Raw genomic sequence first — 18136 nt, 5'->3', positions numbered from 1 at the left:
AAGACTTGTACTGAATATCTATTGAGACCTCTAAACATGATTCAAAGTGAAAAATCTGAGAGGAGAAAATCACTCTTTGGTTGAACTGCTGTCTGTAACAAACAGCTCACAGGTAGACATTGCTTCATTTGAAGAAGGAACCAGTGCTGTAGAGCATTTCATGAATTCTGTTTACAAATGTAATATATTATTATTATTCTGTTGTTTTATTTGTACTTATGCCTCATCAGTATGAGCACACACCTTTCTCTGCCACTGAAGTCAAGACTTTACTTTGTGTTTTCATGCCAGAGTATGATAAAGTTATACACTTAGGACTCACTTAGAAAGCTTTCTGTAGGTAGACATTTAAAAGTCACTGCACAGGAAGAGCTTTCAATTGGAAGGGAAAAGGCTACTGTCCAAATATCTTAAGCATCCTGTTCTTATGTGCTGTACAAAGAAGAAAGTTTTCTTTAACTGTTCAGCCAGCACTAGAGAAGCCTCTCAAATTAGAGCCGACAGCACAGACCTTTAAGTCACCAAGTCACTTTATTTTGGACTTCCCCTGCCCTCACTGGAAGACACCTTCAGATCACGCTGCCTCCGCAGAGCCAGCAGCATTCTGAGGGATGCGACTCACCCCTATCATCACCTCTTCTCACTGCTGCCATCTGGAAGGTGCTACAGGGCCTTAAAGATCCTTCCAGACTCTCTCAAAAACAGCTTTTACCCCAGAGCCCCCACTGAACTGAACTCGACATAACAGCATGTCCCTACTACCACCACCCCACATCATCATAACACCATGTTCCTTGTCTATCAACCACTGCAGAGGCCAAAACTCTGTGAGAATGTGTTAGAAAAACAGAAACCAATCAGAAAAAAAAGGAATTTCCTTACCTGGATGCTCTTGATACCAGCTTTGCAGTAGTAGCGTTTAATGTCCACGTCAATCTCTGTATTGCCTACAAAGCTGAAAAAAACAATAGTATGCTGGTAAAAATCCTGTACCAGGACCGAGGTTCTTTCACTTTTTTTTATCAGTCTCAAAGGGACTTTCGTGGTCTTGTTTGGTGGGATAAGACGTCACATTGGTTAACTTTAGACCTCATGCAGATTTCCATGTTTTATTCATTCACTTCATGGTGTTGTTTTTGAAACTCCTGCTGAGTGTTTAGCTTGTGTAAATGTGACATGACTGAAGTAATTGAGCTCACTGAGTTATATTTAGTTTTTTAAAAGCCTGTTATTTAACCAGACCTTTAATGTTATAATCCTTAAGATTTTCATGGAATCACACCCTGTTTTTCATGGTCTGCATTACCTCTCTGTACAGTAGTTTTCTTTGTTAGTGGCAGAGTCCGCCATTCCCACACTGAATTTAAATTGCCTACCTACACACGAGGGATTAAAAGCAAACGATGCAGCAGGTATTCCAGCGTTACTGATTGTTGTTCATGGCAGGATGTAAAAAGGTAATTTACTGACTGACTTATTTATCAGAACAACATGTTTGTTTGGCTGCACTGTAAACAGTTGTATTTCTGACAAAGTAGCTGCTCAAGGCGTGTTTGCTGTAGTATTAAAGGATAGGTTCACAAGTCAATAGTCAGACGCCCAGGTGAACACTGAAATAGGTTTTTAGTGCCATAATCATTCCTCCTATGCACACTGACCAGTAGAACTTCCCTTCATAATGCACTAACAATGTAATAGGTGAGGGCCAAAATCCAGAAGCCTCCTTTAGTGCAAAAATGTATTTAAAAATTTATATGAAGCTTCCAACCAAATGAGTCATATAAGGTAGATATTTTTCAATGTTACAGTCTTTTTAGTGCCAAAGTCTCTCTTTTTGAAACACTGTCCGAGGAAACACAAAGAGGGAATTTGATACTAAAAAGACTGTAAATGTGGCAGATATCCACTTGATATGACTAACTCAGACTGCTGAAGCCTCATATAATCCATTGTGCCACACATCCATTGTGTTACCATATGTGTTGCTGTGTTACCATCAATAAACCAAAGGTGTCAACCAAATCAATCATGACGAAAATCTTAAAGTTGCAATACACGACTTCCAGCCACTAGATGTCGCACTATAGCACCAACATCTTGGATCAAAACAAACGTGTGTCGTTTACTCAATAAAGTTGAAAAAAAGAAAAGAATCAGATCAAACTGTCAAACTAGGCAGAGCTGATCAGATATGGATCAAGAAGTCTTGATATATATCTGGAGGGGATCTTTAATGATTACAACTTTAACTGCATTACTTTATTTTTCTCAAATTAACAATTCCTTAAGGTCTGTGAAAATGAAAGAAGCTACAATTGTAAGAGAATAATGATTTAAACAGATCTGGTTGGCTCACCTGATCTGTAGATCCATGATGATCTGTCGCTTATCCACATTCTCTGTGTAAACCTTGACCCCGTTGACCCTCAGGGGCTACACCGCAACAGAGGGAAACCATTATGACCACTGCACCACTCCAGTCCATCAACACCACACCAACACCAACACACCCTTCCCAACCTCCACGTGGTTAGCACAAGGTCGACCCCTCTCCTGACCCCCACATGGAAACTATTTAAGAAACAAGCATGCCCACATGTGTCAGCGACGTGCATGTATGTCCAAACGGCACCTGCTGCTAGTAGTCTGTTTTATCACCGCTGCAACAGCACATGATCAGTCTGAGAACCATGCTTGAACTCTAAAAGACGCTCACTTTGTCTCCGATGTCGATCTTGCTGAAGCAGAAGGTGCTGAGGTGGGCGTTGGACTCCTTCACCGCCGGCTCGATCGTCTCCCGGAACAGTTTCTCCACAAACTTGCAGATGTAGGGCCACATCTGTTTCACCGTCTGACAGGGTACAGGGAGAGAACAGGGACTGAACTTGATGGAACAAACTAAAAAATTGGAGTAATTTCTCCATCACATTATTATCCTAAAAGACATGTACATGTATGTGCTATAAGACATTGCGGGATATTACTTTCATTACATTAACTTGATCTTCTTTAGGTTGTTCTTGCTGCTTCATACAGGTATGTGGCTCATACTGTGAATAATACAGTTACTGTAAAATATTCAAACTGTAGCTCTATTTAGGTAGAGTCTTGTCAGACTCATACACATCAAGCAGGAACACCAACAAATGAAATTTTGATGGCTGCATCTGGATCATTTTAATGTATTCCCATGACTGCTTTTTTTATTTACATCCAGGTTGTTGCCATGGGGATTCACAGGGGTTATTACATTTTACAGTGCTGCAGAAACAGGGCTGTATGTTAAGTCCAATGTGCCGCAGTATAGAGTGTGGCAACATTCACAGGCCCAGAGACGAGTGACAGACATCCCATTTACTCTGGTTTTCACAAAGCAAGAAGGAAGGCTTCACTCAAGCAAACAAATTCAAGAGACAGCCGCTCGATTCATTACCTTGTTTAGCCACTCCACTCGCTCCACATCTGGGAAATGGACCTACAATGGAGAAAAGAGAGCAGATAATCTCGTGGTTGGTTTCAATAAGCCTGTTAATGCAACATTTTAAAGGCAGATTCCACATTCAGCTCTGGGGAGAGATTTGTGCCACTGAAAATCTGACTTAAATAAAGAGAGCATGTATTTACTTGTTTGAAAATTAGGTTTTTTTATATTAAATTCAGCTGCAATTAGTTGATTAATCAATTACTTTGGTAATCTATTAATCTTTTAGTTTATTTTCAAGCAAAATTGACAAGCAGGCCCTAGTTTCCAGCTTCTTTAAATTACCTCGCCTCACTTGTAAATTGCTTTGGATAAAAGTGTCTGCCAAATGCAGACTAAATAGAAATGTTGCCAAATGTGATTTACTGCTTTCCCTTGACTTTCATTATAGTAAATTGAATATCTTTGGGTTGTGAATTGCTGGTCTGATAAAACAAGACATTTGATGACATCACCTTGTAGTCTATGTAATTGTGATAGACATTTGTCAGTATTTCCTGATATTACAGTATGTGGACCAAATGATTAACTGAGAAAATAACCCGGAGATTAATTAATACTGATACTAATCATTAGTTGCAGCCCTAATTAAATTTCAGTTGAAACTATTTCCAATTTAGAGAAAATTACCAAACTCATGACCAAATTCTATGAAGCACATTCACTCCGAATAAGGTCCAGAGACAGAAAGTTTGGCTCTATCTTTGAATGAGGGATGCGCTGATCTGATGCACTGGATTGGTTTTAGCCCCAAAACTTATCTTATTAAGTGGATCAGCGATGACATGACTGTTTCTTTGTCAATATGTTGTCATCATCCAGTCATGGCAGGCCACCAACTCAGTTTTTTTGTGCTACAGCAATGCATGATGTTACCTTACATCAAAATGATTATAATGAGCTGAGAAAAAGAGAGCACGAGGATCGGATTAGTGTATCTGAAAATACCCTGCGTTGAGGCGTCGGAATCTGTATCAAGAACGAGAACTTGGCGAGAGCCATCGTCTTCCACTTCAAACGGTTTCAAACTGCTGTTTCATGAAGAATTAATTTGTTGTTGTCTCAAATTGTAAGATTTCTTCTTTTTTCTTTTGTGTTTTGATGTATAAGAACTTGATGCTGGGGCTTTTTGACTTGGAGTTATTGCTTGATAGGAAAAAGACAATAAAGAAAAGATGAAAGCGAGTTTCAAAACACTCTTCAGACAAATGTCAAGTTTCTCCCAGTTTTCATTTCTACTTTAGGAAGGGATGTATTGTATAACCTTTGTTTTATCTTCGCCTTTTGTGCTGGTATGAGATGAATAATATAAATGTAAACCTTAGAAGTCCTCTCTTTCCACATTATGAGTGTGAGCAAAGTGCATTTACACTGTTTGTGTTATTAGACCAACACTATAGACAGATACTGCATTAGATTTACAGGTGATTTAGAAAGCAGAATTAAGAATACCCTAATACTGTGTATGTGTAATTATACTGAGCATCAAAATAAAATCCAATACCATATTCAGTAGCAGTTAATCCTGCACAAGGCCTCAGCGAGTCTCACATTTCCGCACTGCATTTGTGCTTTGAGCCTGGACCACAGTTTGAGTAATCTTCTTGAACGACCACAGTAAATAGGACATTGATTAACATGGGGTAAAGGAAATACCTATTGTACACAAAGATGAGCAACGACGCACACACCACCTTTATAAATAACAGATAAACCACTCTGCCTCTGCTAAAAAAAAAAAAAGCCCTACACCTCTCCATCACACTGTATTTAAGGTGTTTATTCCCTAATCGCGACAGCAAGATGAAGTGATGCTACTGGCTGGAGTGTTGGTGAGATATGACATGCGGTGCGACAGCCACAATGGATAGCACTATTCCTCATGGAATGGCAACAAAAGTGCTTATCCAGCGTTCATGTCAAAGTTGGATAAAGCAGTGACAAGAGTGAGAACAGATGAGGGACAGAAAGTTCTAGTGTATATGACGGATTCAGGCACACGGTTTCGTTATGAAGCGGAAATAGTACAATCCATTGTAAGAGACACTGACAAGGCTTCATTATTACTCCTGACACAGTGACCCTATTCAGAAAGTCTCACTGAAGCAATAGTTAATTCATTCAAAGACATGTTTTTGAGTGCTGGCAGAGGGGACTCAGCTGAGTCGATGTGAAACTGAAAGTCATCAGAGTTTGTCTTGAAAGTGGAATTAACTTAAAAGACATCTACTGTTTTTCTCCTTGAATTTAAACTGCCTAAAATGAGGAGGTCTGAGAGGTGCTCAGGACCTGAGTACAAACTCAAATTACAAACCTGTTATTAATTAGACATTGAATAATTAATGAGATATCTTATTTATATCCTGAAAAAGTAAAAAAGTACCACATTCAAGATACAGAGGACAAACTATTTGATTCAGCTGACAGCACAGCTCTACACAGTAGTATCTCCTAACAACGTCACACACATATTGCTAACCTCTTACAAGTTCCGCTGACATACGTGCATCTACTAAAGGTCTACTTGATCCCCTATAAATAGCACACCTATTGGGAAACTGAACTTCAGCTGAGTTTCTGTCTTTAATGCTGCCTTGTGTCCCACGTGACATTAAACTAAGACCCAGCACATTACTTACAGTGTAAAAAGCAGCAACACCAGCCAGCCAATGACTCACCCTGGATGAATACAGCTGAGGATATAAAGTGGAGCAAGGAGGAATGCATTTTAGTGATAGACATTTGGGAATGGGGCCACTTCACTAAAAAAAGGGCTTTATGAAAGCAATGCCCTCTCTATTAAGATTCAGTTCTGCTTAGTGGGGAGGAACTGGCTCTTGCCCAGATTTAAGAGCCACTGACTGGTGAAAAACGCCACCTCTGATCACAGCACAATATTGATGCACAGAGATGCGCTCAGCTTGTCAGTCTGGAGCACGTTAATCAATCACGATTTCCTGTGATGACTATGCACAGGCGCCAAGATACGAGCAAGGGATGCATGTACTGTACCTGCTTGACTTGCTGTTTCTTTGAAAACCACAGACTGAAGGCAGGGGATGGTGAGGACACTCCTTAATGCCTTTTTTCATTTTAAAAAGGATGCTCTCAATCCATCTTACTCCTGCAACCTCGTTTAATAGCCTCAATGCATTCTCAGCGATGTGTCAGCAAAACTGGCTTTTAACTGTTCTGAAAACACGATCCTACACTGGACATCACAAACCAGTTGAGCTGTGACCCTGGGATGAGGTTTGTAGTTCAGTTAAGTTGTAATTTGTGCACGGATAGCAATCGATTCAATGCTATCTATTTTGTTTTCTCACTGATTCCCAAATCCAACCCCGGAGACCATCTCTGCCCCATAAAAAGGTTTTAGTGGACAGAAATCTCTCAATTACACTGTTATTTCTACTACAGAGGATACATAGTGCACTGATGAATTTATAGGGTGTCTAAAATAAGTTTCTGTGTGTCTAAAGTTGTGGATATGATATGTTGCATGAGCCTGGTAGTCTGAGGCTGAATCAATGGATATTTATTATATATGGCAACTATATCAATCCTGTATAACATTCATTAAGAAAAATAACTGCTTGAATCTATTACTACACCCTAAAAAGAAGCCGACCCACTCTGAAATGTTTCCCCTTTATGCTACGATCCCCCAGACGGCATTAACAAATTAGATAACTAAACACAAAATTTAAATGCCACAATTAATTTTTTGGGATGTAAAACACTGCCTGCAGTCTGTCTCTTAAAGTGTTATTATTAAGTTGTATGGACTAACAAATGCAAATGCTGCTAGATATCAACAATCAAATGGTGGCATGCCTCAATTTGTTGTTCATCTGAGTTGTATTATGTGTTTGGATATATCTTAATAAGATGTGCTCCAAGTTATCTTAATGAGTTACAAACTGGGGTTTTCTGAGGATCCTATAAGAGGCTTTGGGAGATTCCCAACAAAACCCTAACCACTAAACTGCTGACCATGACAAGGAAAAGGTCAAGAGCCCCAGTGTTATCTAACAATTTTAACAAGACAAAGTGTTGCAGTAACAGAGTGAGTTACTACAGAAGAGATAGCAGTCTGGATCCCAAAATAACAGGGACCCTGTGGGCATGTTTCCTTTCCAGCGTGGTGTCTGGTTTACCATTGTACCCTGCTGTATTTAGACTGGGGCTCAGTCTAATGTCACTGCTGGTGGGGGACAGCTGCTCCATCACAGCTTTACAGCTCAACTCCTGCTCCTCCTGCTCCTGTCAGCTGACAGTTTTCCTGGAAACTCAAAAATGTTGATCACAAAAATACCACATGCTCTTCAGAGAAACCGCTCAGGACATTATTTCATCAACTGTATTTTTATTTACAGGGTGTCTTACCCATGATGGCAAATCAGAGGTCGTAAGACTTTGCTTGACACTTCTCTCCTCTTGCTCAAAGAAAGCCAGTGCTCGGCTCAGTCGACTGTACTTCCCTCCTGTGTTTCTCCTCCACCAAAAAAACACAACAAGTCCAATCAACAGCCAGCTGAAGCTGAACTCAAAATACCCCAGTGCATAAATTGGGAAAATGAGCACAAATGTTTTAGCGAAGTGCACCCAGGTATGGGTCAGCTCGCTGGTGGCAGACACCGGGGTGTCATCGGGTGTGTTCCCCGCTGAGGGATGGGGTAAGTTGGCGCAGAGCGGAGCGGGGATCGGCGCAATGTGTCCATTCTCCTTGCTGTGTGAAGGGGCTCTTCGTACAGCTGTCATGCTGTCTCTTGACATGTCTCTGCGCCCCAGAATCCGTCTTCAAATTGGTAAAAACGCGGATATTCTCACGTTGGCTCACCTGCACACCAGCCCATCGCCTTCAGAGGAGTCGTTGGCATTGACCACTTTAGTTTACGCTAAAAGGTGAGGACTGCATCCCTTTAAATGAATTAGTCCTCTAAGCCTGTCCAGTCCACAGCCCCACTCACTCTGTACCCTGAACACGGGGTGAGAATGATCATTTCCAAATACGCACAGGCACCCTGTACTCTGCGCTTCCAGTACAGCTATTAGCTAAAAAGTAAAAAATACCGCCATCTACTGCTTACTAGCGGTAAACACATCTTAATTGAGCTGTGGCGGTAATATTGCACATAATAGACTATATTTAACGTCAAAGCACTTGACTTTCCTTTTAACAGTAGAAAAAACCTACTAGAGTAACTGTAATTCAAACAAATACTTACAATTTTATCTTAGCGCCCAGCTAAGAAGCTATCAATGTGCTATTAATTTAAAGTGACGAGCACAGAGACATCGATCAACAGACAACAAGGTTTTATGTAGTTATAGCTTCAATTGAGGTATTGGTCTCAATCGATATAATTGTGTAAAACGAGAAAATTCAAGTGAGCTTTGTCAAAAACAGAACAATATTTCGCTATAGACAGTTACCATGACAACTGACCGTTGATGCCATGGATTGCTCTGCTGCCGATTAGTACGCCTGTTGTCAAGCCGAAGTGACGCGCTCTCCTTGGTTTCAGCTAACTGCGCTTGCGCACTAGAGATTTGCCATGATGTCGGCGTCACAACAAAAATATAAGCTCTTTTTCAGCAATTGAAAAGCTTCAAAAATACATTAAAAACAGATGAGAACATGTATAGTGATAAGGTAAGTGTTTCGGTTTTGTCTTTACCGCATACGGACTAAAGCTGGGGGACATTTTGTCAGTGGAAAATGTGTCGTGGTGGTAGTTGGAAAAAACGTTATCAAATGAACGTTGTCTTGCTGATTTTAAGGGGTTTAGCCTTTTGTCGTAAATATGTATTTATGTTGTCTTTGAATGTACGTTATAACGGCCATTCAGTGAACTTGGAAACATCTGTTCATTTAGAAAATAACTAAGGAAGACACATGGAAACCAGCTGACCTGAGAAGACATCTTAGGGTAAGTTTCTAGTTAAGAAGAGTTGTGTCGTATTTAATGGGACCATGTACAGTGTTAAACATAAATGTTAACATTTGATGTACTGCACCAGAGTTAGCTTAAGCTAATTTTCATCTGCAGTCCCTTACAATTAAAACATATAACAGCACAATAACAAACAGTACAAAGCAAAATACACACAGGACACATTATACAAAATACAAAACTACACACAATAGCACATCACATACACCCACAATGTCAACTAGAAATTAATAACGTAAGCTTACCAGTGAGTAGATGGATTTGTATCACAGACGCCAAATAATACCAATGATTTTTGTTGTTTTTTTTAGGAGGAAGGATATGGTGATGACTATGTCAGGAGAGATGAGACCGGGAGAAAGCACCGGGGTGGGGAATCCACAGAGAGACGCCACAGGGACCCAGAGAAGGAGTCCAGACGGGAGAGAGACAAACACGGGGAAAGGGAGAGTACAAGAGAGAGACGACATGATGATGAAAAAGACAGATATGTAGACCGGAGGAAAGAGGGCTCACGTGACAGGAGAGGCGATAAGGAAAGGGATAGAAGAGATGACAGGGAAAAAAGAAGGGAAAGAGAGAGGTTGGTAGATGCAAACAAGTACTACAGCAATGATTCTAGAGAGAACAGAGACAGGAGGCGGGATAAAGAGGAAAAGCATGAGAGGGAGAGAGACAAGGAAAGAGACAGAGATAAGGAGAAAGAGAGGGTAAGGGATAGAGAGAGACACATCGAGGAGGACAGGTATAAAAGGAGGGAAGATAGAGACAAGGAAAGAAGGAGAGAAGAACGGGACAAAGAACACAAGACTGAGAGGGAGAGAAGGAGACACGAAGAGAGTGGAGAAGGAGGAAGAGATCGGCTGGAAAAGCACGACAGAGAGCACAGAGATCGGTATCGGGAAAGAGACAGACACAAAGATGAATACGAAATGACAAGGAATGACAAAGAAAGACGAGAGAGGCATGAAGACAGAAAGCATTCAGAGCTGAAGGAGGAAAGAGGTAAAGCGACAGTTTCTCATATTCTAGCTTTCAATATCCACAGGATAACAGTTTACATATGGAGTCATAATTTCAATATTTCTGATTTCAGTGTACAAAGAGGAACATAGAAAACATAAAGAGGATAGAGAAAGGAGACACAGAGAGAGAGGATATCATGTAAGTAAGCATCTGCAGTAGTATTGATTGCATTTTGGTAGTATATTTGCAGTTGTGTTAAAATCCTTATTGCTCATTTTTCTGCTCTCCAGGATGAAAAACGGAAGCATGACGGTGACTCCAGGGAGCATCGAGCCTTGAAGGGATCAGGTGAGGAGGTCAGACATCAGCGAGCAGATGGGGACAAACAGAAAGAGAGAAGACACAGAGTGGACGAAGACCCAGAGAGTAATCACAGAGACAGGACCAACTCCAAGAAATCATCCTCTGACAAAAGCCATGAGACTAAGACTGAGAAAACACAGGTTAGTAGAACCATAAGTTGCCTTTATAGCCTTCATAAAACTTATCCATTACTTTTCTGTAAATGTTTCCCTGAAGTAATTTATGACATTAATTTTTTTGTGATCCAGGAAGTAGAGAGGCTATCTGAACACTTGACAGCTAGTGTAAAAGATGCAGGAGACACAGAGGAGCCTGTAAGATGCTACATATGGTTACCCAGCTGTGAAAGCTAACTAAAAAATCTACTTTTGCATTTCAGTAGACTTTTTTTTAGCTTGGTGATGTGGTTTTCTTACTCCCGTTGATAACTGGCAGACAATATAACATCACGCTAGCCAGTTACAATGAAGTTTGATCTCCTTGCTACACTTTCCTCTGCTTGTGTGAAAGCAAAGCATGTTTCAGCTCCTTCTGCAGCTGCTTGTAATAAAAAAGCTTGTTTTTATTGCAGTTTTTGGGAAATCTGTCTCTTTGTTTGCTGTGTCCTGCATTTTGTGCACAGTCTTTTTCTTCTACATTCAACTTCAGCTCCACTAGAGTGCAGCATGGACCCCAGGAGTCTCTGCATGCTTAACTGAAGTGTTTCCTTCTTCATGCATTTAAATTACATTTGCAGGTTATCAATGATGAAAATTTGGCAGACCAGGAGTATGAAGATGACTTTGAGGTAAAATAATATAGCTCTCTCATTATAGATACTGTGGTACTTTTTCTGTTGGATAATAAAACAAATATTCTGTTTATATTCTTTTAATTTAACATTTATTTATTTTTATGTTACTTTTGCATGCTGTAATCGATTAACTTTCCAAGAAAGTGGTGAGTGTTCAGAGCTTTCATAACGTGAAGTTTGTGCCCATAGCATTTCACAGTGTTTGTTATTTTTTGTTATTCATATTGTATGTAATAAATGATGGATGTGATTTCTCTGTTCAAAGGATTATGAGGAGGATTTTGAGGAGATGGATGAGAGTGCAAATGAAGGTGAGGAGGAAGAGGAGGAGCCAGAGCATCCAGAGGTGGGAGAAGAGACTGAGGAACTTACACCACAAAGAAGAGAGGAGATTAAGGCAATTCGGAGAGCCATGGATGAAGAGAATGAAAGAATCGGAACAGCTCAGTCCAGAGAAAGTACGAGCAGAGAGGAGGAAGACAGGGCAAAATGGTCCAGAGGTACAATTTAACTGTTGTACATGAGACAGTCTACCACAATTTGTATTTTCATATTAGCATGGTGGAAAATAAGTTAATGCAGCTAAAGGATATAATGCTTCTTCTGTTTGTACTGTTTACAGGCTCTGAAAAGAACCAGAATAGAACTTCCCAGCGTGGGAAATTTATCGACTTTGTGGCGGCAAAGCAGCGCGAAGTCAGCAAGAAAGTTGCCACAAAACAAAAGTAGGTTAGCAGCTTGGAGAATTGAATCTTGTAATGGGATTGGATATTTATGGAGCAATTCATATTGGAAATATTTAGAAATGGATTGAGGCATGTCTCCTCTGTAATCATTTAGAAAAGTAATGTTATATAGGCTACAGTATATAATGTTTTGTTTCTTTCCCGACTACAGGAAACGCAGTACAGAGCTGCTCCGCTTAATTGACCTGGATTTCTCAATGACATTCTCCCTTTTGGATCTGCCACCTGTTAATGAATATGACATGTATATTAGAAACTTTGGGACTGCAAACACCAAACAGGTCAGTATTTATAGTATAGTCAACTTCAACCAAATTATAAAAAAAAAAATCAATGATGCCACTCTTTTCTTAGCTGTAGTCCTTGTCTAAATAACATATGAGAAATTATTTCTTTGTAAGGCTTATGTTCAGTGTAATGAAGATAACGCAGACCGAGACATCCAGACAGAGGAGATAGAAGTGTGTGAGAAGTGGACGCAGCATCCTCCAGAGCACAATGGAGCCTGTGGCGGTAAGAAAACACCAAGCACATTCTCTGATCATTAGTGTCGACATGTAGATTTCAATATGATGCGTTCCTTGATTTTACAGATCCAAACCTCTCTTATGAAGCACGAGACAAATCCATGAGTGAATTGAATTTTGATTCACAGCGCCTGACTGCATTTCTTCACTCAGCCTCACAGGTTATCTTTTTCATAGTTGTTTGACTTTCTGCATGAGGATCATTTGTGGGTCTGTCATCAACACTGACTCCTGTTGTCTGTTGTGACTCAAAGGTCATGGTTGTACTGTTGGAAGAGGATCAAGCTGAGAGGAAATCCCTGAGGAAGCTGAGGACTCAAACGGACACGCTGTCTTTCAGCGATGGAAGTTTACAGCTGAACACTAAGTTGCCTTTTCTTTATGGTAAACACCAAAACCAGAGGAAAATTGATTTTGCTCTGACACCAATTTTTTGTCCAAACCACTGTATTCTGATTGGTATTTGTGCCTTGTGGTTTTATCTAACCATAGCTATTGTTGCTCTGAATATGCTGTATAAACCAGTACATGCATGTGACTTCACCACTCAGAAAGTCCTCCTAATGGGTCGCTCCATATTTTATTTTTTGTCAATTGCAGGTCGCCAAATCAGCCTGGTGCACTTCTCTCAGGTCCAGAGGCACACCATGATGTCAGTCCACAAGCCTACAACTAAACCCAGCGCTGTTCGTCTTGACAGTTGCACCCTCATCTGCATCTGGAACATTTGGGAGCCGTCCAGACCTCAGAAGATCCTTGTTTATGAATCTGAGGTGATATTTTCAAGTTCCAGCAAAGTGGGTTGCGATAACTGACAAACTTCAAAACAATTTATTTGCTCGTTGTCAATAAATTGCATTGAAAAGAGATCTACGTTTTGTTCAGGTGCAAATCAACAAAAGAGTACTTGCACACATTGTTCCCAAATGTTTTTTAATTCCACATGGACATGACAACATTTCTTCACCTGAAGAAGACCCATAGCAATCGAACATGTGGAATTAAACAAGATGTGGGAACAATTTAGCAGTGTGCAGCAGTGTGCAAAGTAATTTTTTTTTATTTTACCAGAGGATATTTAATAATGCAAACACACTGAAATTACCATTTTGCTTCAAAAAATAATAATTACAGTAAAAAATTGCATGGTAATACCCCATATTTCATGATATAAATAAAACAAAGCCAGGTTTTAAAATGCAGCATTTACTGATAACAACTGTGGAATTGACTCATGAACAAAATTGCCATTAAGAGCCAGTGAGGACAAAGTCACATCATCTCTAACATCTACAAAACCTCAAGTCCTTTTAAGCTCTTATGATGCTCTCTGTCTCAGGTGCAGTGTTGCTGCTTCAGCCCTGGAAAGGCCATATTGGTGTTTGCAGGAACTTCAGTTGGCTCTGTGGTGCTGTGGGACCTGAGGGAGCATGCCAGTAATCACTACCGCCTGAAGATAGGGGACGAAGAGTGGACCTTCAGACAGCCTACATTCTCCACTGGTGTGTCACAGATGAGAGGCTACATCAGAATTTAATTTATTCTCAGGCTGGTTGAGAGGTTCAGAGGATAATGCCACTGAGTGATTTCTGTCCAGGCCACACTGTACCAACTCAACTATTTTATATGACGCTTTTTGCACCTTTTTCCTCTGTATTTTCTTCTGTTATAAATCATATCTCATCATTATATAAAGAAGGCACTGATTTACCTGAACATATACCATATCATTGTTCATTTCCACAACCCTACACCAAGCATGTGCTTGATAAATGTCAGTAGGCAATAAGTAGAAAGTATCCTTATTTACTACATATAGAGTCTCAGGATTGCCTCTGCCCTTCTCTCACTTAAAGTTCAGAGGTGTTCTTCTTACATAAGAGTAGCGATGATTCAGTGTGTGCTGATATCCTCTCTTTTGTCTCCTTGTCAACACAGATGCAGTGATGGCCGGCTTTGGCCATTTCTCATCTGTGACGTCTGTGGAAGTTGTACCCTCCGCTACAGCAGAGGGGCTGAGGCCAGAGGTCCTACTTTTGGCATCTGAGGAAGGTATGGAATGGTATAGCGATGGTTAACACTTGGATTGAAGATCCTGTGTATATATGTGCCATATCGATTTACGGTACACAGTTAAATTTTATTAATGGTTTTTCCTGTTTCAAAATCCAGAGTCATCAGGATTGTCATTCCAGTTGGCTTCTCTGGATGAAAGCGGGGTTTTAAATTTCTGGGTAGGTTGGATTTTTAAAAAGAGCAGATAGTAGATTTTTTTTTAAGTCATGCCATGATGAACTTTCTATCTGTGTCCTTTAGGTGGTGGTGGAACTCCCAAAAACCAACGAGGCAGGCTCTCAAACAGATTTAGGTAAGTCAGCAGTCACGTTTTAGAGCACTCCCTCTTTTTTCTGAGAACATACTCATCTTTCTCACACACGTGGTACCAGCTTTTCTCTCTTTCTCTCTTGCAGGGCTCAGGCCTGGTGGCAAAGTAAAGTTGCTTCACAGCTCCTCCCTCTTCACTGCTGAGAGGTGAGATTGATAAATAGCTTGTGATGATCATCCGTCACTGCCAGCAAGTGGGCTCAAAATACCCCACAATGTCTTTGGCCAGTGAAAAACAGCTGCTCTGTCGTCGTCATACGATCTTGTTTGTTATGTATCGTGGGCTGTTGTTTTTGTCACCTCAACATTCGATGGGAACATATGTGTGCGGTGTTAATGTAATGCAGTGTCGTGTTCCACGGGTTGGTTTGTTTTTGGATGGGAAATTTGTAACCTTTGACCTCCTGGTTTTGGCGTTTTCTCCCTCTCTCGTTCTGCTCTGCCTCTCAGGGTCTCGCCACGCGATGCGGTGAAAACAGCGAAAACGGGGACGTTACAGACGCTTCATTTAAAATTCCTCCCAACTGACTCCAATCATTTCTTTATTGGCACCAATATGGTGAGGATATTTTTGTTTGCCACAATATGATGCTTTTCTTTTTCAGACATATATGCACCCAATTGTCCAAAAAATGCTGATACTAATATAATTTCTGTCCAAGGGTCTGGTCAATCATGGAACCAGTCATGGTTTGAAGGCTCCTCCGAAATTCTACAGCTTTCAGGATGTTGGAGTCCGACCTGCTGATGTCAGCTCAATTCATTTTTCTCCCTTCAGCCAACACTTTTTCTTGGTGAGAGTGCAGCTTTTTGACATTAAAATGATTTTTTTGTGGTATCCTCCTACACAGCAGTATCCTTCAAGGATTTAATGCACAAAAGCACAGAAGCTGCTTGTGTTTTTCAGGATGCTTCAAATATGATTCATTCAATTTGCCATGGCAATAAATGTTGTGAGAAACTTGCCTCTGTAAGCTCATAGTGCAGGACAGACAGGACAACATTCAACACAAACCATCATTTACAGTCAATAAAAACATTAAAATACACAAAGTGCCATATATTTAAATGTATGTGTATTGTATGAGACCTTTTTTTCCTCTGTGCCAGGTGGGTTGTGGGGACGGCAGCATCAGGCTACACGCAGTCAGCCGCGAACAGCCTGTGGCGGAGTGGAAGAACGGCACGGCTGGTGAACCGGTGGTCTCACTGCAGTGGGCCCAAACCAGGCCGACAGTCTTCTGTGTGCTTGACGCGGCCTCTAACCTCCACATATGGGACCTGCTGACAAATGACACAGAGCCTGTAGTGACTGAAAGGATGAATGCAGACAGGTGACACAAGACACACATGAGTGATGAGGTTTCTTTATTATTTAATATTTTTTTAACATTGTTTTATTAATACATGGCTTGCATTTTCCTTTCTCTTCATAGAGTGACAGCCATGGCTGTGTTTGGAGACTCAGGACAACAAAACACATATTCAGGAATAGCGCTGGCTCATGAGTCAGGAAAAATAGAAATGCAGTATTTCACAAGGAATTTTACTGTGCCGAGTTCTGCAGAAGAGGAAAAGTTGGAGAGAATGATGACTGAGGCCTTCTGAAAGCCTGCATCTGATATGGCTGCATTTAGACTGTTAACTCCAAATTTACAGTGTATTTAAACTCTGGATGAGCATCAAGATCAATTTATTAATCTGTTTTTGTCGCAGTCTAATGATGTCTATCAATTTGTATGTTATATTTAATGTTGATGTGTTTTCTTTTCTTCTAGTTTGATAACACATGGCTAAAAAATGTAACATTAACATATCACAAGAATGTGGCTAAAGACCAAAGACCCTCTACAGGGGCCACAATGACTTTAATACCCTGCATAAATAGTTTATAAGAAGTGTATAATCTAGATATGTGAGATGTAAATATTTATACTTTTTGACAAATGTGAAATATTTGTACAGTGTTAGCAATTTTTATATAATAAACTGAGCATATTTGTCATTGTGTTGTTCAATTTAATCAGTTTTACTTGTGAGTTGATTTTACACACTGTAACTTACTGAAGTTTCTGAATTAATAATTCAGATTATTAATTATTAATTATCTTAAAACTACATACACAACAGAGTTTACAATATGTTTAACCAGGGCCATAGCCAGGATTTTAGAAATACTGTGGTCATTAGTCCAAGTCCCTCCTGCTCCAGAAAAAAAATAACCTGATACACAAAGTCTCAACGTGTTTTGATTATTTGGAATTTGACTTATTCAGTCAACTGTTATATTGTCCATAAATTTTATTAACCAAAAATGAAGGTCTCTGCTTTGTTCTCAGCTACTGTTTTATTTTTGTTTTCTTCAGATAAGCCAGTGGGTTTTTTTTTAAAAATGTATTACTTAGCCTATAAAGTAGGAGCATTAATGATACAAGAACACTTTATTTCATCAAAAAGTTTATTAGAAATTTATTAACTCCAAATTAACCAAGTTTGGAGTCACATAGTTTTCACTGGCCATACAGTAGATTATGCACACTGCCAGAAACACTTAGAAGTAGCCAAAATGTAATGTTTAATATATCGAGTAAAGTGGTTTCAGGAGCCCCCACAGGCTCCTAAAACCCCAAGAATCCTAGAAAACAATACTGACGACATGAACTCACTGTCCTCAATGGTAGCTACAACCCAGTTTTTAACCACAGGGACACTTTTTAAATATTATTTGATTTAAAATAAAGCGAGAAAGGACTTTCTGAGACCATTTTGCAGCTTGAAGTTGTGCGACCTGCAGCCATGGATGTTGCTGAGCGACGCGTTGCCAGGCAACAAAGCCTGACCTCTTCGACGCTGGGAGCTAAACTTTTAACGCACTTTATGTTGGCTTAGTTCAGTGTTTTTAGCTAAATTAACTA

The 18136-nt window shown here is 40.1% G+C and overlaps 2 protein-coding genes across 6 annotated transcripts in view; one reads left to right on the top strand and one right to left on the bottom strand.

Moving 5' to 3' along the window:
• esyt2b (extended synaptotagmin-like protein 2b) overlaps positions 1–8663 on the bottom strand; it is a 32372-nt gene extending 23709 nt beyond the window's left edge. Inside the window, exons 1-5 of one of the 4 annotated variants that reach the window (XM_067578826.1) lie at positions 7871–8663; positions 3434–3475; positions 2717–2851; positions 2357–2433; positions 883–955 (exon numbers count right to left, since the gene is read on the bottom strand). In XM_067578826.1, the coding sequence (XP_067434927.1) occupies positions 883–955; positions 2357–2433; positions 2717–2851; positions 3434–3475; positions 7871–8260 (717 nt within the window). In that variant the 5' untranslated portion in view covers positions 8261–8663. Of the gene's footprint in view, positions 1–882; positions 956–2356; positions 2434–2716; positions 2852–3433; positions 3476–7641; positions 7731–7870 lie in introns of those variants that run through there. The other 3 variants (XM_067578827.1, XM_067578828.1, XM_067578829.1) reach the window with 3 other exon arrangements.
• Positions 8664–9000: 337 nt separating this feature from the next.
• On the top strand, positions 9001–17226 carry dync2i1 (dynein 2 intermediate chain 1). 2 transcript variants are annotated; one of them, XM_067578824.1, is made up of 23 exons: positions 9001–9140; positions 9364–9417; positions 9753–10446; positions 10538–10605; positions 10698–10910; positions 11019–11084; positions 11507–11557; positions 11829–12063; positions 12186–12288; positions 12461–12590; positions 12711–12822; positions 12903–12997; positions 13091–13220; positions 13437–13609; positions 14176–14338; positions 14775–14888; positions 15009–15070; positions 15153–15204; positions 15308–15368; positions 15672–15780; positions 15884–16015; positions 16332–16555; positions 16658–17226. In XM_067578824.1, exons 1-23 carry the CDS (start codon positions 9126–9128, stop codon positions 16827–16829), a joined length of 3228 nt encoding a protein of 1075 aa, XP_067434925.1. In that variant the 5' UTR covers positions 9001–9125; the 3' UTR covers positions 16830–17226. The 2 variants fall into 2 exon arrangements, with proteins under 2 accessions (XP_067434925.1, XP_067434926.1); XM_067578825.1 differs by lacking the exon at positions 11019–11084.
• The last annotated feature ends 910 nt before the right edge of the window (positions 17227–18136 follow it).

Source organism: Thunnus thynnus, chromosome 21, assembly GCF_963924715.1.
Source record: "Thunnus thynnus chromosome 21, fThuThy2.1, whole genome shotgun sequence".
Classification (NCBI taxonomy): Eukaryota; Metazoa; Chordata; class Actinopteri; order Scombriformes; family Scombridae; genus Thunnus; species Thunnus thynnus.
This window is presented reverse-complemented; position numbering and strand designations above follow the sequence as displayed.

Bases quoted from the DNA above. Each gene is read 5' to 3' on its own strand.
- dync2i1 (XM_067578824.1), top strand. The intron at 10,911-11,018 runs GTTAGTAGAACC...TTTGTGATCCAG, and splicing joins CTAAGACTGAGAAAACACAG to GAAGTAGAGAGGCTATCTGA. The intron at 16,556-16,657 runs GTGACACAAGAC...TTCTCTTCATAG, and splicing joins GAAAGGATGAATGCAGACAG to AGTGACAGCCATGGCTGTGT.